Source organism: Chiloscyllium plagiosum, chromosome 40, assembly GCF_004010195.1.
Source record: "Chiloscyllium plagiosum isolate BGI_BamShark_2017 chromosome 40, ASM401019v2, whole genome shotgun sequence".
Lineage (NCBI taxonomy): Eukaryota > Metazoa > Chordata > Chondrichthyes > Orectolobiformes > Hemiscylliidae > Chiloscyllium > Chiloscyllium plagiosum.
Genome location: NC_057749.1, coordinates 5,700,189 through 5,724,179, shown reverse-complemented (window position 1 = coordinate 5,724,179; position 23,991 = coordinate 5,700,189). Strand labels below are relative to the sequence as shown.

The 23,991-nt window shown below is 41.2% G+C and overlaps 1 protein-coding gene across 1 annotated transcript in view; it reads left to right on the top strand.

The window, feature by feature from the left end:
- The window catches only part of LOC122542470 (dual oxidase 1-like), a 115,139-nt gene that overhangs the window by 17,380 nt on the left and 73,768 nt on the right, over positions 1-23,991 (top strand). The window contains exons 5-11 of the mRNA XM_043680203.1: positions 9,140-9,327; positions 11,905-12,106; positions 14,489-14,655; positions 18,616-18,676; positions 18,797-18,893; positions 20,162-20,249; positions 23,376-23,478. Of these exons, the coding sequence (XP_043536138.1) occupies positions 9,140-9,327; positions 11,905-12,106; positions 14,489-14,655; positions 18,616-18,676; positions 18,797-18,893; positions 20,162-20,249; positions 23,376-23,478 (906 nt within the window). The remainder of the gene's footprint in view (positions 1-9,139; positions 9,328-11,904; positions 12,107-14,488; positions 14,656-18,615; positions 18,677-18,796; positions 18,894-20,161; positions 20,250-23,375; positions 23,479-23,991) is intronic.

Genomic DNA, 23,991 nt, shown 5'->3' with positions numbered 1-23,991 from the left:
ATAGGTTTTAGGTGAGAGGGGAAAGATTTAGAAGGGACCTATGGGACAACTGTTTCATGCAGATGGTGGTGTGTCTATGTAATGAGCTGCTAGAGGAAGTGGTGGAGGCTGTTACAATAATAACATTTAAAAGGTATTTGGATGGGTATATGAATAGGAAGAGTTTAGAGGAATATGGGCCAAATGTTGGCAAATGGGTCTAGATTAATATAGAATATCTGGTCAGCATGGACGAGTTGGATTTAAGGGTCTGTTTCTGTGCCGTACATCTCTAAGACTGTTAGAGCATTGCAAAATAAACTCAAAGTCATGATTAGTCAAGTAAAAACATGTTAGGAACATAGGAACAGGAGTAGGGCATTCTTCCCCTCTAGCTTATACTTCCATTCCAAGAGATCATGGCTGATCTTTGGCCTAACTTCATTTACCTGCCTTTGGCACATGTCTTTTAATACTTTTACCTAACAAAAATGTGTCTCTCAGATTTAAAATGAGCAACTGTCATTTCTGGAAGAGTACCAAACATCTATCACCATTTATATGTCAAAGTGCTTTCTACCATCTCTCCTAAACCATGTGGCCCTAACACTCAGACTATGCCTCCAAGCTGTAGAATTTCTGACCAATGGAAATAGTCTATCTTTATCTACCTTGTCTTGCTTTATTGATATCTTTGCTCCAATCACCCCTTAACCTTCTAAATTCTAGAGAAAACAGACCTCATTTGTATAATCTCTCCTCATAACTTAACCCCTGAAGTTCAGGTATCATTCTTGTACACTTAGAGGTTACTAACATATGGTCACGGGCAGAGAGTAAATCTACTTTACACTGAAACCAATCTCAGAAACTAGAGATGGACAGCAAAGAACCTTTAATGCAGCCATACTTCTGGACCACAGATCTCTACCTGATCTTTTTCCTTATTCATTCCTGAAACATGGACATCATTGGCAAGACCAAAACTTATTGCCCATTCTTCATTGCCCTTAAAGTGAACTGCTTGCTCGTCTGTTTCAGGGGCGTATTGCTGTGGGGCAGGAGTGACATGTAAGTTTGCACACTCCAAGAAACCTGGGGGAGTGGGGGGAGGATTATCTGTCACTATATTGGTGCCACACTCTCACTATACCTTGGCTTTTTTGGGGGGGGGGGTCATGTGTTTTAATCTCCCCTCCTTTGGCCTGATGTCAAGTTTTGTTGGATTATACTTCTGTGAAGCAACCCAGGCTGTGTTCAAAGGTGCAATATAAATGCAATACATTGTTGGTATATTACCTTCAAGTTTGACCCTACCTCTAGGTTGAAGCCAAGATTATTTCTAGGTTAAATTGCAATGTTTTGTTGATGCTATGAACACTCACATTTCTTCTCATGGAGTATAATGAAAGCAGGAATAAAAGAACAATGTACAAAAATTACAAATTTGTACCTAACAAGACTAATATCGCAAGGAAAATCATATCAGTAAGTGCTGTTTAATTTCTTTATTAAAGATTGAAATGATTAAAGCCATTGTTTTCAGCCCCAGCTCCAAACTCCACTGCAGCCACTGCATCCAATATTTATCCCTCAACTAATATTATTAAAATAAATCTAGTAATTTATTTCATTCCTGTTAATGGAACTAGTCATGTGGAAGTGGCTGCTGTATTCCTGAACGTCTATATTTGAAAATTACTTCACAATCTGTGAAAAGGTATGGCAATTCCTCAGGATGTGAAAGTTGTCAGTTAAAGATGCAGGTAGTCTTTAATTAGTGCTCTTTTAAATGGCATGGTTTTGTCATAACACAGATGTTATTTTACTTTCCATTATTCTAATGGTATACGTCCAGAAAGTCTGCAATTAATGCAGTTTTAAATAATGCAGTTTCACAGTAATATGGATTTTATTTTGCTCTCTATTATTCTAATAACACATGCCTAATTTGCAATAGTGTGAATTTTATTGATCACTGATATGTTAACAATGCTAGAGTGACTTTTAATGGATAATTGGCATCCTATCTCACAGAGGGCAGTGTTTCTTTTCTAAGTCTCTGTACTCAGCTGTTTCCACCTTCACTGTCTTTTTTCTCTTCGTGTGTTTAATAATCAATGTCAAATCCTACATGTCAATGAGCCTTTTTTCAAATGTTCAATAAAAGATGTCATCAAGAGTTACCCATAAATGACAAAGATCCCCTAGTAATGAGAATGGAGTTGGCATTATTCAATATAGCGGGTGTCCTCAATTTACGAATGCTCATACAACAAATGCAGTCCCATCTAGAGGTCAAAAATTAATATCAATCATATGAACATTTCCTATACTTATGAACAACTGCTTTATATTGTCATGCATTGTGTTCTGACTTGCATATAATTCAATTTGTGTCTCAGTGAACTGTAGTGATTAGAATCATGTGGATTTTGTTGAGTATGAGATTCTTGATTGGGGTTGTTGGCCTGGCAAAAGTGAGGACTGCAGATGCTGGAGATTAGAGTCGTGAGTGTGGTGCTGGAAAAGCACAGCAGGGCAGGCATCATCCGAGAAGCAGGAGAATCAACATTTCGGGCAAAAGCCCTTCATCAGTTGTTAATCTGGGCCAATCAGGAAAGCCTGGCTGACAGATATAACAGGGGATTTTTTTTTATTTTAAAACCCGCCATGTTGCTACCAAACAGCAGTAGTGCTTACTTCATCCCAGCACCCATCTCGTATTCAAATAGGTGTGGGACACAGTGAAAAAATATCAAGTGCAGAAAACTTTATTCATATACCACCACCAGGAAGAGAAAGAGTATATAAAACCAGGAGACTGAAATCTCCTCAGCTCTGGGGGAAACAAAAAAGAAAAAGATACAGAAAAAAATATATAAAGAGGGGATTCAGAGTCTCCTCAGTTCAGGGGCAGACTCCAATATGGTTGGCCACAGCCAATGCACTTTGCAAAGGAAAATAAAGGGTGACTTGGTGATGGGATACTGGCCTTTGTGCTGTTAGTTCATGAATCTGTGTGTATAGGAGAAGCCAAACAGTGCAAGAACAGGTATTCCATTAAAAAGTTGCCAGATTAGTCTGGATGACTTCTGGGAATGTATCCCAAACTTTTATATAGGTTTCTTTGGGAACGTATGTTTCTAATCAGTCAGCCTCCGCATTGCGAAAAGAATGCATCTTGGATTTTTAATGCAGGTCAGAACACAATGTGAGATAACATAAAGGAGAGGTTTTCAAATATAGGAAACAATTGTATGTCAGATCTTTAAAATTACAGCCTTTTTTTTTAATTTATTCAATGGATGAGGGTGTCATTGATTGGACTAGCATTTGTTGGCCATCCTTAATTGTTAAGAGTCAACCACATTGCTGTGGGTCTGGAGTCATATGTGGACCAGTCCAGATAAGGACAGCAGTTTCCCTCCCTAAAGTAGATGTGTGAACCAGATGAGTTTTTCCAACAACTGATTCATACTCATCATTAGATTCTTAATTCCAGGTATTTTTTTCACTGAATTCAAATTCCATCATCTGCTGTGGCAGGATTTGAACCTGAGTCTCCAGAGTCTCCTGGGTGTCTGGATTAATGGGCTAGTGATAATATTACTAAGCCATCACCTCCCCTTATGAGATCCTGTTTATAAGTATGAATGTTTGTCAGGCAGACCTTGGCAAATCAGGTCGGTAACATGGTTTTGTTTAATGTGCTGAGTTTCAGGATTGTAGCTGCCATGTTATTTGAGGACTACCTCAATTTTCACTGAATGTGCAATGGTTGAGTATTTTCTTGAGTAAAGTCATTAGTCCCAGTATGCATTTGGGCTCAGTGCTAACATGTTGAGCATCTGAATAATGACAAAATGGAATAAAGCTTTTACACATGAGAGTTCTTTGAACTGAAAGGATCTCGCTTTCTTTGGAGAATTCAGAGTGCTTTCAGCATTTTCTAATGCTAAATTGTTGTTTTTTCTAATCAACCTGTTGAGATATTTGGCGAGGTGGGACTTGACCCAGTCCTATTTCAGACCTTTAACATCTGTGTTCTATGCATGTTCTTTTATTGTGGCTGATATGAGAACCAGTTCTCCTGGTTTCCTGGCTGGCATCTTTTACAGGTTTACCTTCTTCTTTACTGGAAAATTTACTGTATATATAATTATATATACAGCTGTATTTGCCCATTAGCAAGTGTCTTTACCTTTGAAAGGACTTTGTGTCATGTGAAATGCTTGAAGGTGTTCTTCAGTAAGATCACTTCAAAACATTTTGTGACTTCACCTGGAAATAAATTTGGACATAGTTTAACAGGAGTTGCTGTCTCAAGAGCCTAATCTTGTAAAGAATTCATAGCATGCAAAGAGACCTTTCAGACTCCATCCGTATCTCTGCATTCCCTCCACAACACCCCTCTCAACTCTGTACACCTAATCCCATCGAATGTCTTTCCCATCTCACAACAATTCAAATGTACCTTATTGGGTGTGAAGTGCTTTTGTATTTATTTAGCACCTTTCCAGTAGTAAAACGTCCCAGTATGCTTTATAGCTGTAATTATCCAAAAAAAAACCTGACAACCTGCTGATCGTGACAATTCTGGTGATTCTAATTGCTGAAGACAGATGGCCAAAAGTGTTAATCAAAGAAGGTGGCTTGATGGAGCATATTATTGGAGGACTGAGAGATAGAGAGGTGGAACGGTTCATTGAGTCATACAGCATGGATACAGGCCCTTTAACCCACCATGTCTCTGCCGACCGACAAACATCAAATTACACGAGTTCAGTTTCTCGGTATTTGATCCATACTGTGCCCTGGCCTTTGAAATGCTCATCGAGATGCATCTTAAATGTGGGACGAGAACCAGTCTCCACCACCCTCTCAGGCAGCACATTTCATATTACTGCCACCTTCTGGGTGAAATTTATTTTTCAGATCTCCTCTGAATCACTTACTCCTCATCCTAAATTTATACCCTTTGATCTTAGGCAAGTATGTAATGCAGAAAATATTCTCTCTATCTGCTCTGCATACCTCAATCAGATTCCCTGCCTCAGTCTCCTCTGCTCCAGGGAAAACAAACCCAGCCTATCCAAAGGTAGAAGACTGAGGGTGGTGGTGGAGGGTTGTTTTTCAGACTGGAGGCCTGTGACCAGTGGAGTGCCACAAGGATCAGTGCTGGGTCCTCTATTTTTTGTAATTTACATAAATGATTTGGATGCGAGCATAAGAGGTACAGTTAGTAAGTTTGCAGATGACACCAAAATTGGAGGTGTAGTGGACAGCGAAGAGGGTTACTCAGATTACAACGGGATCTTGACCAGATGGGCCAATGGGCTGAGAAGTGGCAGATGGAGATTAATTCAGATAAATGTGAGGTGCTGCATTTTGGGAAACCAAATCTTAGCAGGACTTAAACACTTAATAGTAATGCCCTAGGGAGTGTTGCTGAACAAAGAGACCTTGGAGTGCAGGTTCATAGCTCCTTGAAAGTGGAGTCGCAGGTAGATAGGATAATGAAGAAGACGTTTGGTATGCTTTCTTTTATTGGTCAGAGTATTGAGTACAGGAGTTGGGAGGTCGTGCTGTGACTGTACAGGACATTGGTTAGGCCATTGTTGGAATATTGCATGCAATTCTGGTCTCCTTCCTATCAGAAAGATGTTGTGAAACATGAAAGGGTTCAGAAAAGATTTACAAGGATGTTGCCAAGTCTTTTCCCTGGGGTGGGGGATTCCAGAACTAGAGGGCATAGGTTTAGGGTGAGAGGGGAAAGATATAAAAGAGACCTAAGGGGCAACTTTTACACACAGAGGGTGGTACGGGTATGGAATGAGCTGCCAGAGGAAGTGGTGGAGGCTGGTACAATTGCAACATTTAAGAGGCATATGAATAGGAAGGGTTTGGAAGGATATGGGCTGGGTGCTGGCAGGTGGGACTAGATTGGGTTGGGATATCTGGTCGGTGTGGATGGGTTGGACAGAAGGGTCTGTTTCCATGCTGTACATCTCTATGGCTCTATGACTCTATAACTGAGACTATTCACCCCAGGTAACATCATGATGAATCTCCTCTGCACCTTCTCCACTGCAATTGTGTCCTTCCGATAGTGTTGTGACCAGAACTGCACAGAGTATTCCATCAGTGTCCAAAACACTGTTTTATAAGGGTGTAACAAGACTTCCTTGCTCCTGTATTCTAGGGAGGGCATTCCAGAGCTTAGAGCTTAGGCAGTCCAAAGCACACAACAATAGGCTTTCGTCCACTGAGTGGGAGAGACTAGAACTAGGGGACACAGTTTAAAATGAAGGGACGTCACATTTAGGATGGAGATGAGAAGGATTTTTTTTCTCACAAAGGGTGTGAATCTTTGGCGGTCTCTTCCCATAAAACAGTGAAAGAGGGGGTCATTGAGGACTAGGGCTTTTTGAATAATTGCTGTATAAAGCATACTGAGACATATTACTAATTGAAAGGTGCTAAGTAATTGCAAAAGCACTTCACAGCCGAAGCATTTGAAGTATTGTAAAATGCAGACACGTTCAAGGGGGTGAGGTTTACAGAGATGAGAGGGTATGCACAGACTGGAATAAAGGCTGAATTTGGTCTCCACGCATGCTATGGATTCCTGATAAGATTGGGCACATGAATCAGCAACTCAGCTGTAAATTATACATACAGTCAATTTTCCAATGAATAAGAAGGTAAACAGGAAAAAGATAGCAGCTAAGAAATCAGAAGAACTGATTCTCACACGACCACAACATAGGCAGTGGTTGACAGATTCTTGACGAGCAAAGGAATCCGTGGTTGTCTGACATAGACCGAAATATGGAGTTGAGATCACAATCACATATTTGATTTTATTGACTGGCAGAGCAGGGTCATGGGGCGGAATGGCCTTCTCCTGCTCTTAATTTGTATCTTTATATATTAATATTGGAGTAATCAGAATCAGTGATGCACTATATCCCGGATGAATTTCACCCTAAGCACTGCCTACGCAGTAATAAGGAGCCACACAGACTGCTGACTGTCTGAACAGCATTTAAAGCCATAGAGCTATAGAGATGTACAGCATGGAAACAGACTCTTCAATCTAACCCGTCCATGCCGACCAGATATCCCAACCCAATCTAGTCCCATTTGCTAGCATTTGGCCCATATCACTCTAAATCCTTCCTACTCATATATCCATCCAGATGCCTGTTAAATGCTGTACCAGTCCACACCACTTCCTCTGGCAGCTCTTTCCATACACGCACAACCGTCTGCATGGAAAAATTACCCCTTACGTCCCTTTTAAAATTGATGAATCATCTGGGCTTTTAATGTTACTTTAATTCTAATTCCTTTTCTAAATAAATTACTGGATTTGTTGAATTGATGCAGAGATATGCCACAGCCGAGTTTACACTCATCACCCTCTCGATCACCGATCTGTTAACAGGATCATGGTTTAGCCTTTGTGTGACAACGTTGTCAAAGGCTGACATCTCTGCTCGTGGTTCTTCAGGGCAGAAAATCTATTCCTGACAGTTTCTGCCTGAGTGCTGTTTGTTCATTGACATCAGAGTGCTCCTGTGTGAGAGTTACCTAACATACCTAACCCCATTTCGATCACGAAAGAACAGTAAGCTGATGATGGTGTGGCCAAGTGATCTATCATGCTGGGTTAAGTCTTTAATCTGATTAGAGATAGGGATTTGAATTCTAGTGCTCTGTAGCGTATTGTGGTAAACTCTTCCATGACAATGGTGTGCAAACCTATGTAAGCCTGGATTTTAAATATATGTCACATATTAATTACTATATGACAAATGTATATATAGGAGGATGAGGGGTGATCAAAATCATGAGGGGCATAGATAAGGTGAATAGCCAAGATCCTTTCCCTAGAATGTGGGGAGTTCAAGACTAAGGGGTGTATTTTTAAGGTGAGAGGAAAATGATTTTAAAAGGACCTGAGTGGCAAAATTTTCACACAGAGAGTGGCACATATGTGGAATGAACTGCCAGACAAAGTGATTGATGCAGGTACGTGAACAGGAAAGGTTTAGAGGGATATGGGGCCAAATACAGGCAAATGGGACTAGTTTGGTTTGGGAGACTTGGACAAGTTGCACCAAAGGGTCTGTTCTGTGCTGTATGACTCTTTATTAACATATATAGATCAAATATATTGCACATTTTTTTATATAAGCATATTTTATCTTCTGTTTTTCTATAAGGTTGAAAAGTCATCAACTATTTTTGACATTAATTCTGTTTCTCTCTCCATAGATGATGTCAGACCTGTTGAGTTTCTCCAGCATTCTCTGTGTTAGTTTCAGATTTTCAACATCCACAACATTTTGCCTTTATTAAATGATTTTCAAAAGTTTGGATCAGTTTTCCATTTACTGAAGCTGGACATTTTGGATTGCCTAGGTAGTGAATGTATGGGAAACTCAAGGCAAGCTCTTTCGGGTGTGTCATCTTCCTTGTTACCCTTATTTCCCCCATTATGCCCCCAGCACACAATCCAATACATCTGAGTGCAATAACAAATCTGCACCTTGCATTGCTGAAGATCAGCAATAGAAATAAGCAAGAGAATGGCCGATCTATGGAAGGGTAGGCCGAGGGAGATGCTGGAAGAAACTAATATCGATTCACTCAAATGAAAATTCACTTCAAATTCTTTCAGAAAATGAACATTTTGAATATATTATGTGAATAATTTGAGATGCAATATGTGGTCATTCTAGCAGGCATGGGAGAAATGTGAGTTTGGACCTATGTTTCCTACAGTTAAGGATTTTCCTCAGCTCATATCTGATCATGTTATAGACCTGTTGATGGAGGTTTAGTGCCATTGTTCATCAATAATTCTATTATCACTACTTTGTGAGACTATCAGGAGGTGAATTATGGATTTTGGCTTTTTTTTTGTCAAGCAGTTCCAATGCTCCTATGCTTAAACACCAGAAATAATATTTATGTTGATACTGAACAGATTAAATCTACATACTCACACTTGCAACACTGCCCTATTGCAACCAAACAAATTCTTACCCCCACCCCCGCCGAGTTTTTTGTATGTACTTAATGGAAGAAATACAGTTTTTCTTTAGACTGAAGCCTTTGCAATGATTTTTCTTCGACTTTGTTTCAGGGTTTCATGTCATTGATGAAATTTTGGAAGCAACTGGGTCTGGTTGTCCCGCTGAATTCCTGAACATTCAGATTCCTTGTGGAGACATAGTTTTTGATCCCAACTGTACAGGAGATGTGCAGCTCCCATTCCTACGTGGTCGGTGGACAACAAGTTCAGGCCAAAGTCCCAACAACCCACGATTGCAGGTATGTTATAGACAGAGAGCCACATATTCATTGGACCACCAAGTAAGACACACTTCTTGTTTTTTAAATATATAGGAAACAGATTTAACTGTTTGAGATGCATTTATCCACTTGTTGAGTCCCAATCTCATGTTAAAGTTGGATAGGTTGTAGGTGAGGCCGCTTCTTGAGTACTGCATGCAGTCCTCCTCGTCCTGTTATAGGAAAGATATTATTAAATTGGCAGGGTCAGAAAAGATTTACCAGGATGTTGCTGTGAATGGAGAGTTTGAGATGTAAAAATAGACTGGAAAAGCTGTGACTTCTTTCATTGAAGCGAAGGTAGTTGAGGGGTGACCTTGTTGAGGTCGATACAAATCATGAGGGGCATAGATAAGGTGAATGGCAAGGATCTTTTCCATAGGACAGGCGACATATTTTTAAGCTGAGGGGATAAAGATTTAAAAAAGGAAATGAGGGGCAAATTTTTTACACAGAGACTGCTTTGTGGAATGAACTGCCAGAGAAAGTGGTGGATGGATGGATAGTTACAAAGTTTATAAGGCATTTGGATAAGTTCATGAATAGGAAAAGTCTGGAGGGATATGGGCCAAACACAAACAAGTGGGGACATGGTCAGTGTAGGCTGGCTGGACCAAAGGATCTACTTCCATGCTCTATGACTCTATGACTCTATCACTCATCCATTCCCTTAGTGGGAAGTGGGTAAGGGCAATCATTGAGGGGAATAATTCTTAGTTACACATGTTAATTAAAAAGGCAAAGCTTTATCCTTTTGGTGGTCCCCAACAAATACTGACTGTTCATGGAGCAGAAGTTGGCAGGACCCTGTGAGACACCTCACCTGAAGAATGAGATATAAATGTAACGGAGGGAAAATACAAAATAATTAAAGTGCAAAGTTTGCTCAAAGCACATTAATCGGGGATGAGGAAGGCTCATCATTCCATATATATCAATTTAAGAAAAATAATCACATACGTCATCCCATTGCACCCTAAATAATTAATATAATTTTTGCTGCCCTCACACATCCTACAATCATCCTCATTCTGTCTTGACATTTTTGCTGTTTGAACTTTTTATTAAATTTATTTTTTCATATTTTGTGGGTGTTGCTCACTCGACCAGCATTTATTGCCTATCTGAATTGCCCTTGAGAAGGTTGTGGTGAAGCCACCTTGTTGAGTCTCTGCATTCTACATGCTGTAGGTCCACCGACAGGCTGTTAGGAAACAGGTGACAGGATTTCAACCCACATCTCCTTCTGTTGAAGTTTACTTGGAAGTCATGTTTTAACTCAGCCTTTGTATGCGATGTGCTGTCCTGTTTGCCAGTCTGTAAGATCTTGGTGTAGCTATCCCCTTTCAATGCTAAAGGGACCAGGTTTCATTAGTTTTCAGTTATAACTCTGAAGTCTTACACTAACCTTTATAGTGATTTATAAAATCATGAGGGGCACAGATAAGGTGAATAGCTAAGGCCTTTTCCCTCGGGGAGGCAAGTCCAAAACTAGAGGGCATAGGTTTAAGGTGAGAGCGGAAATACTTAAAAGGAAGCTGAGTAGCAACTTTTTCATGCAGAAGGTAGTTTGTACATGGAACAAGTTGCCAGAGGAAGTGGTAGAAGTGGGTACAATTACAACATTTAAGAGACATTTAGGTAGGTGTTTGAATAGGAAGGGTTTAGAGGGATATGGGCCAAACACAGGAAAATGGGACTTGTTTAATTTGGGAAACCTGGTTGGCATGAACGAGTTGGGCTGAAGGGTCTGTTTCTGTGCAGTATGACTCTATGATTTCATGCTCATTACTATCATTACCTTTCAGTGCATTAATGTCTCACTTGCGTTTGGATTAGTGACCAAAAGTTGACATAATCTACAAATTCAACCCTACTGGAATTAGCTCTAATTCCTTTTGACCAGATTATACATAATTCAGCTATGTCTCAATTGGTAGCACTTTTTCCTCTGGGTCAGAGATATTGGGTTCATCTGGAGGTTAGAGTGCAAAGCCAGCTTGATTTTAAAATTTTCTTTGTTGATTTCAAATCCCTCTCGGGCCTTAATACTCTCTATATCTATAAAACCCTCCAGCCCGACAACCTTCCAACATTTCTGCCCTCCTCTTGAGTGTCCACAATTATAAAGCACCCAACTATTGATGGTGTACCTTCAGTTGCCTGTGCTCCAAGCTCAGGAATGTACTCCCTCCACCTCTGCATCTTGTGTTGCACTTAAAAGGTGTACACTTTTTGACCAAACCTTTGGTCTTTTGTCCCAACATCTCATCATGTAGTCAAGATTAGAGTGGAGCTGGAAAAGCAGGAAGTTTTCCTGTTCCTCGGATGCTGCCTGACCTGCTGTGCTTTTCCAGCACCGCTCTAATCTTGACTCGAATCTCCAGCATCTGCAGTACCCACTTTCACCTAGCTCATCATGTAGCTCAATGTGATACTTTAATTTGTAATGCTCCTGTGAAGTAGCTTTAAGTATGAATGATAAAGGCACTATATAAATGTAACTAGCTATTATTATCATTAACTGACGTCCGTCTCATCCCTGGTTTTTTTCAGGTAAACCATGTCACTACCTGGATTGATGGAAGCTCCATCTATGGGTCATCCCATTCTTGGAGTGACGCCCTGCGTACGTTTTCTGATGGGCTTTTGGACACTTCCTCAGGCGGTTTGTTACCGAGGCCAAGTACTGGGTTGATTCGTTTGTGGAAAATGGCAGATCCTGTCGCCAAAAAGACTGGACTTCAGGGACTTTACGGTAACTAGTTCGATTCCTCAGTAAAATACTCGGGTTCATAACCGATATCTGTTTGCATTTCCTATTTTTCTTGACAGGAAATGATACCAGGTGTTGCATGGGCTTAATTTGCAGATTATTAGAGGTGGGAGAAGACTGTGGACGAAAATCATGAACGGGCCAGGTAGAGTAAACAGGGAGAAACGGTTTCAATTCGTAAAATGAGCAAGAATAAGAGAGCTTAGATTTAACAAGACAAGCAAGAGTGAAATGAAGAGAAACCTTTTCAATGAGCGAGTAGTTAGGGTATGGAATATACCTGGAAGTATAGTGGAGGCAGGTTCCATTGAGACATTCAAGAGAGCATTGGATAGTTATTTGGATAAAAATAATGTGCAGGAGATTGGCTCATTTAATGAGCTGGTGCCGACACAGTAGACCGAATATCAGCACCCTGTAGAGTAACAATTCTATAATCTGTGATGTGGGGTGGGGAGGGGTGGAATTGTCAGTGGTGGGGAGACAGAAATTCCAGCACTGTTAAGGGGAAGGTGATGGCCTTGTGACATTATCGCTAGACAATTAATCCGAGAGACCCAAGTAATGACTGGGACCTGAGTTCAACTCCTGCCATGGCAGATGGTGGAATTTGAATTCAACAAATATCTGGAATTAAGCGTCTAATGATGACCATGGATCCTTTGACAATTATCAGGAAAAATCCATCTGGTTCACTAATGCCCTTTAGGGCAGGAAACTGCTGTCTTAACCTGGTCTGGGCTATGTGTGTGACTCCCAAGGTAAACTAAGCAGGAGGCTGGAAGAACACAGCAAGCCAGGCAGCATCAAGTGGTGGAGAAGTTGATGTTTTGTGTATAACCCTTCTTCAGGACTGGGGGTGGGTGTATGGGGAGCAGGGTCAAGGGACTGAATAGCCTCCTCCTGCTCTTAATTTGTATGTTTGTATATTAACATTGGAATGGTCAAAATCAGTGATGCACTATGTCCCAGATGAATTTAATCCATTCAGCATCACCCACACAGCAATAAAAGGCCACTTAGACAGATGCATAGGGCCACCAGGTAGGGTTGCCGAAGAGCACTAGGTGAGTCATCTGGGTTTTTAAATTCACTTTCATTCCCATTTCTTTTCTAAATAAATTTGTTGAACCTACGGGGGCTGACGGGGGCAGAGTGGTGGAGTGGGGATAGGTGAAGACAGGTAGAGGGTACAACCTTGTTGGTCAATGGGAGGGATGAATCCGGTTGGTGGCAGAGAGGAGTGGAAGGGAGGGGAGGGACTGGGCAGGGAGTAGGGTGAAGTGAAGGGAGGTTATTTGAAATTGGAGAACTCAATGTTGAGTCCTCCAGGCTGTAGGCTGCCCATGTGGAAAATGAGGTGTTGTTCCTCCAATTTTCAGTGTGGTTAATTGTGGCAATGGAGGAGGCCAAGAATGGTCATGTCAGAAAGGGAGTGGGAAGGGGAATTGAAATGAACGGTGACTGGGAGGTCCGGTCAGGCCCCACCGGCCTGGCTGAGATGCTCGGCGAACCATTCCCTACGTTTGGTGTCCCCGATTTTTTTTGCCTCTAACATGTGACTCCCAGTCACTTGTAGTTGACTCATTACTGCTCTCTGAGCAATTTGGGGATAAACAATACTGACTGAGCTAGTGACACCCATTTCCTGAAAATAAATGTTTTAAATAAACAGCCACTCAAGAGCTTCTTCACCATTGGGATGCAGTTGCAGAATATATGAGCACATGAAGTCTGGTTGACTTTTAAACTGGACAGAGTGCAAAAAACATTGACAAAGATGTTGCCAAGACTGGAAAGTGTGAATTGTAAGGCGAAGCAGGATATGCTGGGACCTCTTTCCCTGGAATGTAGGAGGCTGAGGGGTGACCTTATGGAGGTTGATAAAATCATGAGGGACATGGATAAGGTGAATAGTTAAGGTCTTTGCTCCATGGCAGGGGAGCCCAAAACTAAACTGCATAGGTTTAAGGTGAGAGGGGAAAGATATAAAAGGGACCGAAGGGGCAACTTTTTCACATACAGGTGGTACGTGTATGTGAAAAAGTTGCCTTCCGGAGTAGTGGAGGCTGGTGCAGTTACAACATTTAAAAGGCATCTAGATGGATATATGAACAGGAGGGGTTTAGAGGGATATGGGCTAAGTGCTGGCAAATGGCACGAGATTAATTTAGGATATCTGATCGGCATGGACTAGTTGGATCGAAGGGTCTGTTTCCGTGCTGTTCACCTCCATGACTTTACAACATCTGGATAAGGTTTAATAAAATCTAAGACGAAAGACTCGTTGATGATGGGAAAGAAATTAGTGATAAAGTTTTGCCTATTCTTCACAACATTTCTTTTTGTGTTATTTTCTGAAAGATTTTGGAAATGCACGAGCAAATGAAAGTCCCTTTCTCCAGGCGGAAAGCATCGTCTGGTTGCGATATCACAATTATTTGGCTCGCTGGTTTAAAGATAAGAATCCCAATTACTCGGATGAAGAGTTATTCCAGAGAGCTCGAAAGCAAGTCATTGCCGTTTTCCAGGTAACTTACAACTACAGAGGTGCTGCTCATTTGTATTCTTGTGGCTCATTTTCAATGCGAATTAGGTTTTATTATCACATGTACTCAAGCAAAAGGTTGCAGTGAAAGGTGTACAAAGTCACCATTTCTGGCCCTGTCTTAGGTGCAGAGGTGCCGAGGTACAAAATCTTCAGTATAAATGTGAAAAATAAAGACATAAAGCATTACAGTCCTTCTAAAGCAGAGGAAGAGAAAAATAAAGCAGATAGAACAGATGAGTCCTTGCTAAGATCCACCTCAGGTGGCATCGTGGCTCAGTGGTTAGCACTGCTGCCTCACAGCACCAGTGGCCTGGCTTCGATTCCAGCCTCGGGCGACTGTCTGTGTGGGGTTGGCGCGTTCTCCCCGGTTCTGCTCTGGTTTCCTCCCACAATCCAAAGATATGCAGGATAAGTGAATTGGCCATGCTAAACTGCCCATAGCGTTCAGGTATGTGTAGGTTAGGTGCACTAGTCAAGGGTAAATGTAGAGTAGGGGAATGGGTCTGGATGTGTTACTCTTTGGAGGGTCAGTGTGGACTTGTTGGGCTGAACGGCCTGTTTCTACACTGTAGGGATTCTATGATTCAAAGCCAGGAATCCGCACTAGGCTTCACCTTGAGGCCAGGAGTCCATGCTAGGCTTCACCTCAAGGCCAGGAGACCATGCTGGCCTTTACCTCAAGGCCAGGAGTCCATGCTAGCCTTCACCTCAAGGCCAGGAGTCCGTGCTAGCCTTCACCTCAAGGCCAGCAGTCTGTGCTAGCCTTCACCTCAAGGCCAGGAGTCCATGCTAACCTTCACTTCAAGGCCAGGAGTCCATGCTAGACTTCACCTCAAGGCCAGGAGCCCATGCTAGGCTTCACCTTAAGGCCAGGAGTCCATGCTAGGCTTCCCCTCAAGGCCGGTTGTTCGCATTAGGCTTCACCTCAAGGCCAGGAGTCTGTGCTAGCCTTCACTTCAAGGCCAGGAATCCTCTCTAGGCTTCACCTTGATCTCAGGAGTCCTCACTAGGCTTCACCTGAAGCCAGGAGTCCTCACTGGGCTTCACTTCAAGGCCAGGATTCCTTACTGGGCTTCATTTTGAAGTTTAAAATTAATTCACAGGATGTTGTCATCATTGACCGGGCCTAGCTGTCCTTGAAAAGGTGGTAATGATCTGATTTCTTGCACTGCTGCAGTCCATTTGGTGTAAGTAGACCCATAATGCCATTATGGAGAGAATTCCATAATTTCAACCCTGCAAAACTGATGGAACAGTGATATATTTCCAAGTCAGGATCGTCAGTGACTTGGAGGATAATTTGCCCATTGTGATGTTCCCATAACTGCAGCCATTGTCCTTCCGGATGGAAATATTGTGGTTTTGGAAGATGCTGCTGACTTGGTGAATTTCTACAGTGCATCTTGTGGATAATGTACACTGTTGCTACTGAGCGTCGGTGGCGGAGGGAGTAGATGTTTGTGGATGTAGTGCCAATCAAGTGGGCTGCTTTGTCTTGGATGGTGTCAAGCATGTTGTTATTAGATATACCTATAGAAGTTTTGTTTTGTGAAAAAAGAAACTTTTAAAAACCATCCTTTGCTGTAAAGAAAATAGGCACCTTCATTGTGATTATAATGCACATTAGTTCAGCTTGGTACTGAATGATTTGGACTTCTTTGAATAAGATTGGATTTAAAATGTATTGTTTTGTTCAGTTTTAAAAGCAACTTTGCTTCATACTGGAGTGAGATATTAACCAAACTGTCAGTGTCCGTTAACTTACATGCAACATTAATTTGCACTCAGTTTTGTTGTACAAGATAATGGTTCTGAAATAGTTCATGTTCATGTTACATTGGGCTCCACTTATTTTGTGGATGCCACTCACAGTTTATGGGCAGAGACAGGAGGTTTTATCCTAACCTTCATCGGAAGAAGTTGTGTTTTGTATAGTTCCTGAGAGTCTAACTTAATTGTCAGTTGTACGTATTGCTGTCATGCAATAAACCACCCTGTTACTGAAGAACAATGTCTCTTCTCTGAAGATCTGTAGTCCAACAGAGTCTATCCTACCACAGGTAGACCCTGGACAAAGAATTGACAAAGGAGAATAGGTGGCAGCATCACAAATCCCTTCGCTCTGAAACACATACCTGTAGAGGTAACAGAAACTGTGAGATGCGGGTAACAGCAATCAGGACAATACCACAACAATCTCTGTCTTACATCTTGTGTATGTGAAATTTCAATCCCTTAATGTACAATAGAATAGCAACCAAAATGGGTTGACGTTCTGAAAACAATTAATTTGCCTTAATTCCCGAGTTAAAGGGATATGTAATCTATTGTTACAGGGATATATTTCAGTGGAACTCTGTCTAGCCCAATCTCCCCATGGGATTATAAATTAATTGTATGAGTCCAGGCAACTGGGGTCTTGTTTGCTAGGTGAAGAACTGTTAAGAACCTGCATTACCTCATTGAGAGAAGGCCTTCTATGTTAAGTCCCAGCCAAGTATTTAAGAACATCAGATCAGAACTAGGAGCTGGAGCAGGCAGTTCAGCCCCTTGAGATAGACCATTCGATATGATCGTGGCTGATTTCATCTTGACCTCATCTTCACTTTCCTGCCTGCTTTCTATAGCCCTTTAAACTTGAAAAATTTGTCTATCTCTTTAAATTTAGTTTAAAAATCACACACACAACACCAGGTTATAGTCTAACAGGTTTATTTGGAAGTACTAGCTTTCGGAGTGCTGCTCCTTTATCAGGTAGCTGTCCTGATGAAGGAGCAGTGCTCCGAAAGCTAGTGCTTCCAAGTAACCCTGTTGGACTATAACCTGATGTTGTGTGATTTTTAACTTTGTCCACCCCGGTCCAACATCGCCATCTCCACAACATCTTTAAATTTACTCAAGGTCCTGGGATTCGCCACACTCTGGGCTAGTGAATTCCACAGATTCATCACCTTATGAGAGAAGCAATTTAAGTAGCCAACAGCCAGCCTAGCCAGCAATCAAGGACCAGCCCCAGAGTGGACATGCCAGCCATTGATAGTTGCTGGGCAATAACATATCATCCATTGCACAAGGCATCACTAATGGCAGCTGTTATATCAGTGAGAGACCAGGTCATAGGTGAGTGGTCACAGGCAGGATGGGGAGAATGGGGAGGGAAACAATGGCCAAGTGCAGAATGTTGGTTCTCAAGGACCCCTCTCAGACATGGATCCCTTGGTGAGACACTAAATGCTTTTGAAGGATGCCTCCCAGTTTGGAGCCCATAAGTGAACATGACTGGCATTCATTTCCCATTTAAAGGCATCATTTGCATTTGTGGGACAGCAAAAATGTCCTTGTGCCTTCCTCCCCTAATTAAATCAGGCGTCCCACCCACCGTCCAGCTTCCTCAGCTCCAAATGTGCCTTCGGGAAGGGTCCTTGAGACTGTAGGAATAGTTTTGGTTTCAGACAAATAATACTGATGAAGTGATAGCATTGAGGCTAATCTATTTGAGATGCAAGGCAGATGCTACAAGATAACATAAATGATAAAAATCAGCAGCACTTTCTTGGCCTGAATGAACATTTGAATTTCCTATAGCAGATCCACATCATGCTCTCATTGGAACCAATTCTTAGATTGTTAGACTGCGGTGATTAGATTATCTTCAGGGCAGTTTGATTTGAGTATGATCTATCTCTATTCAACTAAAAATCATATCAGCAAATCTCATTTTAGTCTGAAAGGTAAGATGCGATTGTGTGGCATTTTCATCTTTTTGGAACAGACGGGACTGCATGGTATTTAATTTCTTCAAACTCTAATGCAAAGTCATCGAGTAAGGTGAAATTCCATTTTTATAGTACGCGCTTATCTCACAACAAACAGATTGTGCTGAGGATGTGCTGTTACATTGAAGACCACCTGGTTGACACTGTTTCCTTATCTTGTGCAGAATATTGTATTTTATGAGTGGCTGCCAGCCTTCATTGGACAGAATGGAAGCAAATATGATGGTCAGTATGATTTATGGTTGCGTGGTAACTCCAGTGAATTGGGGCAATTTGTTTTTTTAAATCCCATACATTTTTAGGAAGTAATGACTAACACCTTTACCTTTTCCATCTGTGTTTCAGGCTATAAGAAGCAGGTGGATCCTGGTATCTCACCCGAATTTCAGTCAGCTGCTATCCGAATAATCAACTCCTTGGTTCCACCAGGTGTCTACATGAGGTGATAAAGAAGAAAATTTAATGTTTCTCTGTATTTTTACAGGTGGCCCAGTGCATTTCATCCACTATGACAGAACTTTAAATTTAATTTGTGTAAATAATATAGAAATTATTTAAGGTCAAGTATCAGTTTGATGGTATAAAAGTCTGTGATCTCTCACAATAGTCCAATTGAGTTGATTATGCTTCTTAAGTGGTCTCACACTCTGCTGTAGAACTTAATCACCTAAACGTAAGATGCCATTTCAGTGCAGTACAAAAGAAAATAGAATGCACCAATGAGATATTAAGCCAGGGGTCTGTTTTCTCTCAGTTTGTGGTTGTAAAAGATCCTTTGATGTGTTTTGGAGTTCTTTTAGAGTCTTAATCATTGCGGGTTCCTCAGCCAACTTCACCAAAACATATTTCAGTAACTTTGGTGTGGTAGCAACATTGTGTCTACATTTCTGTAAAGGGTGGCATGGTAGCTCAGTGGTTAGCACTGCTGTCTCACAGTACCATGGTCCCAGGTTCGATTCTAGCCTTGGGTGACTGTGTGGAGTTTGCACATTCTCTCCGTGTCTGCATGGGTTTCCTCCCACAGTCCAAAGATGAGCAGGTTAGGTGAATTGGCCATGCTAAATTGCGCAGAGTGTTAGGTGCATTAGTCAGAGGGAAATGGGTCTGGCTGGGTTACTCTTTGGAGGGTCGGTGTGGGCCAAAGGGCCTGTTTCCACACTGTAGGGAATCTAATCTAATCAAAGAACAGAAATGAAACCTCAAAAATAATTGATTATCTGTGAAACAGTTTTTGACATTCTTCATGCCTATCTCTGTTGTAGAACTGTTGACAGAGATTAATTACTATGTTTAGTTTAGGGGTTGATTAGTTCAGTTGGCTGGAATGGCTGGTTTGTAGAGCAGTGTAATGCTAACAGTCTGGGTTAAACTCCTGCATCGGGCAGTGGCTGAGCTTATCCTGAAGGACTCTCCTTCTCAGCCTCTCCCCATATCTGAGGCATGGTGACCTTCAGATTAAACCAGCACCAGCTGTCTCTCTGTAATAAGCGGCTAGGACAACAGCACATTTGCATTTAACCATGTTTAGTCGTTAAATGCATTTTCACTGTACCATATACTCCCAGAATGGCAAAAAAAAGATTTTAGTCTAATTTCATCATACAGAAGTTCCTAAATTCCAGTTCTTTTCATGTCATATGTAAGTGGGTTGCATAAACGGCTCTGAAATTTACTGTGATGCCAATATCAGCTTTTATTTGACTTTTCCAGGAACAAAGACTGCCAGTTTCAAAGTTTTTCAAGTAATGTTGGAGAAATGCCAGCACTTCGAGTGTGTAATAACTTCTGGAATCGAGAGGTATGGTAACAGAGCGGTCACAGACTGGTGTGACATTAAATTCAACCCTGACAAATTGTGAACTTGAATTTTGTAAGTCTGCATATCTGAGGAGTGATACTGTAAAATTACCATGAAACAGATGGAATACAATGTGTTGATATGTGAACAAGGTCAGAAGTCACACGACACCAGTTTATAGTCCAACAGGTTTATTTGAAATTACAAACTTTCGGAGCGCTGCTCCTTCGTCAGGTACCTGTTGCACTATAACCTGGCATCATGTGACTTCTGACCTTGTCCATCACAGTCCAATATGGAACCTCCAAAGCACTGCTGTGTGAGATAATCCACAAAGGCTGACACTGCAGTACAGTACTGGCCGAATACCAATCTGTTGAAATTGCTGAGTGAGACATTAAACTCAGGCACAGTCTGCCTCCTCTAGCAGATGTCAAAGGCATATTAACAAATATTTTGTAGCGAAACAGAAGAATGTTTCAAGTATTCTGCAGCAAAACAGGTGTTTTCAAAGTCTCCAAGCCAACATTTATCACTCAGTCAATAGTTTCAATGAAAACAGATTTATCCAGTCACTACCTCCTTAATGTTCATGGGAGCTTGCTCTGCTCAGAAAATCTACCCATTTCCTACAGCACCACAGTGACTACGCTATACAAGTATTTCATTGTTTATAAAGCACTTTGTGGATGCCTAGTGGTCATATAAATGTAGGTCAGAACCAGTTAAGGACAACATATTGCCTTCCCTAAACAAACAAATTCAATTGGTTCTTATGGTCACCAGTACTAGTTTCAAAGCTACTGTTAGAAAAAAAATGAGAACTGCAGACACTGGAGAGTCAGAGTCGAAACATGTGGTGCTGGAAAAGCACAGCAGGTCAGGCAACATCCGAGGAGCAGGAGGGTTGACATTTTGGGCATTAGCCCGATTCCTGATGGAAGGGCTTATGCCCGAAATGTCAACTCTCCTGCTCCTGAGATGCTGCCTGACTGGCTGTGCTTTTCCAGTACCACACTTTTCAACTCAAAGCTACTATTATTGACTGAGTTTTGCATTCAGCTTCAGAGTTTTATTAATTAAATTTATTAATTGGATCTACATTCTACCAATTGCCAAAGTGTTTGGGGATGGATTGACTGCATGAATCACTTGACACTCAGGCCCACTTTGTTGTCAAAGAGGTTTGTTGTTTTATACCAGTGAGGAGAAACCTTCTGGCAGTCCAGGAACGTCTCCATTGAAAAAAAGGGAAACATACACTTTCTTTAAATCTGCTTTTAGCCTGCCTTTGGCTGTTACAAAAATTAGCGTTATTATCAACTTGCACATCCAATCAGGTTAATCATGTGACTGCATGATCAGTCTTTTGACAGCTTTAGGTCATCCCATAATCTATATTGTTTAAAGGGCTCCCTTCTCAGTTATCCTTGGGCTTTCACAATGCCTGTATGTCTTGTTCAACAACATTCCAGACAGCACTCCCTTGCTGATAAAAAGGTATCTCTCAATCCGCCTTCAACTGAACTTTCAGTTATATCCCATAATGGCTGTATATTTAAAACTCCAGTTTGATATTTGATAGGTGGCTATTCTTTGTTATATTACTTTATCCAGTACATGGCTTGACATGACTATGCTTTGCTATGCCATACAATGTGTTACTATGGGTAGCTCCACCATAGTTCTCTGCACAAGCGTCTACATCAGTTTTGTGTAACAAATCTCATTGTATACTTTCAGAGGACCCTTTGTGTTATCTGTATCTCGTTACCTTGAATACTCGAACTTATACTTTGATTTGATTTGATTTAGCTGTTTCAGCTAAATATCTTCCCCAGCCATTTTATATCAACTGAGAACCACTTTCAGCTGCTTTATGTTGCTTTAGCCATGGGCAGCCCTAACATCATGACTCCAAATTATTTGTATGGGCCTCTGGATAAAGAGTCCAGTGACATTATCCCTTCCCATAAATTATAATCTTGTATAATTACACTATTTAAAAAATTTTTGGTATACGTTTGGAAGGATGGGCTTTGACACTTTGAAATCCAGGCCTTCTCTTGTGAGAATACTGTCAATTCTGATCGTGACTTCAGAGCTCATTTTTCTTTCTTGCCCACTGCAAAGTTCTAAGATGTTGCCTATAATCTCAATGAGATCTTGATGGTCTTAAACAAGCCATTATTGTGTGTGTACAGCAGTACGGAAGTTATGTTACTGAACTTGGGATCCTGAGAACTGGAGTAATAATGTTGGGCCATGAGCTCACATCCCAATATGGCAAATACAAAACTTAAATTAATTTAATTAAATTTGGAATAAAAATCAATACCAGTAAATCTCGGAGGAACCTCGACTTGCTTCGGGCAGCACGGGGGTGCAGTGGTTAGCACTGCTGCCTCACAGCACCAGGGTCCTAGGTTTGATTCCAGCCTTGGGCGACTGACTATGTGGAGTTTGCATGTTCTCCCCATGTTAGTGCGTGTTTCCTCCCACAGTCCAAAGATGTGCAGGTCAGGTGAATTGGCCATGCTAAATTACCCGTAGTGTTAGGTGCATTAGTTAGAGAGGGGTGGGTTGCTCTTCGGAGGATTGGTGTGGATTTGTTGGGCCGTAGGGCCTGTTTCCACACAGTAGGGAATCTAATCTAATACCGATCACAACACTTCTGTATTAATCAACGGACTCTCTGATGCCTTTTGGGACGGGAAACCTGGTACCCTTACTCTTCACACCCACAGTAATGATGTTGACTCTAAACAACCATCTGAATTGGCCAAGCAAACTCTGTTGAGACCAGCTACCCTAATGGCAATTGGGAGTTGGCTTTATGGAATTGCCTTATCAGCAATTCCCACAGTCTGCAAATAATTAATGAACAGGATAATTAGTGAACAAAAGCAACCCCTTTTTTTGTGCGAATGTTAGGGGTGGGTCGGATTAGAGCAGAAAAAAATCTTCCACTATCTGTTTCTACCAACTTGCAACCCAAAATATACTACTCACATATTTTCACAACTGTTCACCTACTTTTAAGGATGTTTATTTGTTGCATTTGATTTTTGTTGGTTGATTTATTTGCACATTTATTTGCAAGTTTTGTTGTTTACCTGTTGCTAGATTCTACATTTCGAAAAACCACAGAAGGTAGATGAGTTGATTATGGGCATGGCTTCGCAAATAGCAGAACGAGAGGACAATATTGTGGTGTCAGATCTAAGAGGTAAAAAAAACAGTCTTTGAGAAAGTATTTTAAAAAAGCTGACTGTGGTGAAATTTCTGAAACTGCCATAAAACAAACCTGACTAAATTAACCTAGATCCATTAAGAGTTTGAAACAAGTGGAAGATTTACACTAGAATCTTTTGGATCATGCAACCTTGGTCCGGCACTTTTTTTAGCATTAGTAAACAGAATGTGCATTGATTGCAACAGCAACTGAATATTGGACTATTAGCTGCTACATTAAGGAGCTGTGCTTGCCTTCTTGGGACAAAGCACATTAAAGAGATTCAGCAGGAAACCCTATGATGTTTTCAAATGAAACATGTTAAATCATTTCACTTTGAATGGGAATGGAAAAGGTTAAATATTCGTTTAAAATGCACCTCAAGGAAATGAAAATATTATAACTTCATCATTCCCTTGTACTCCTACCCCAGAATCATCAAGTAGTAATCAGTGAGTGTAATGATTGAAACTGTTGTCTGCTCAAATCAGTCACAATAAATTCTTA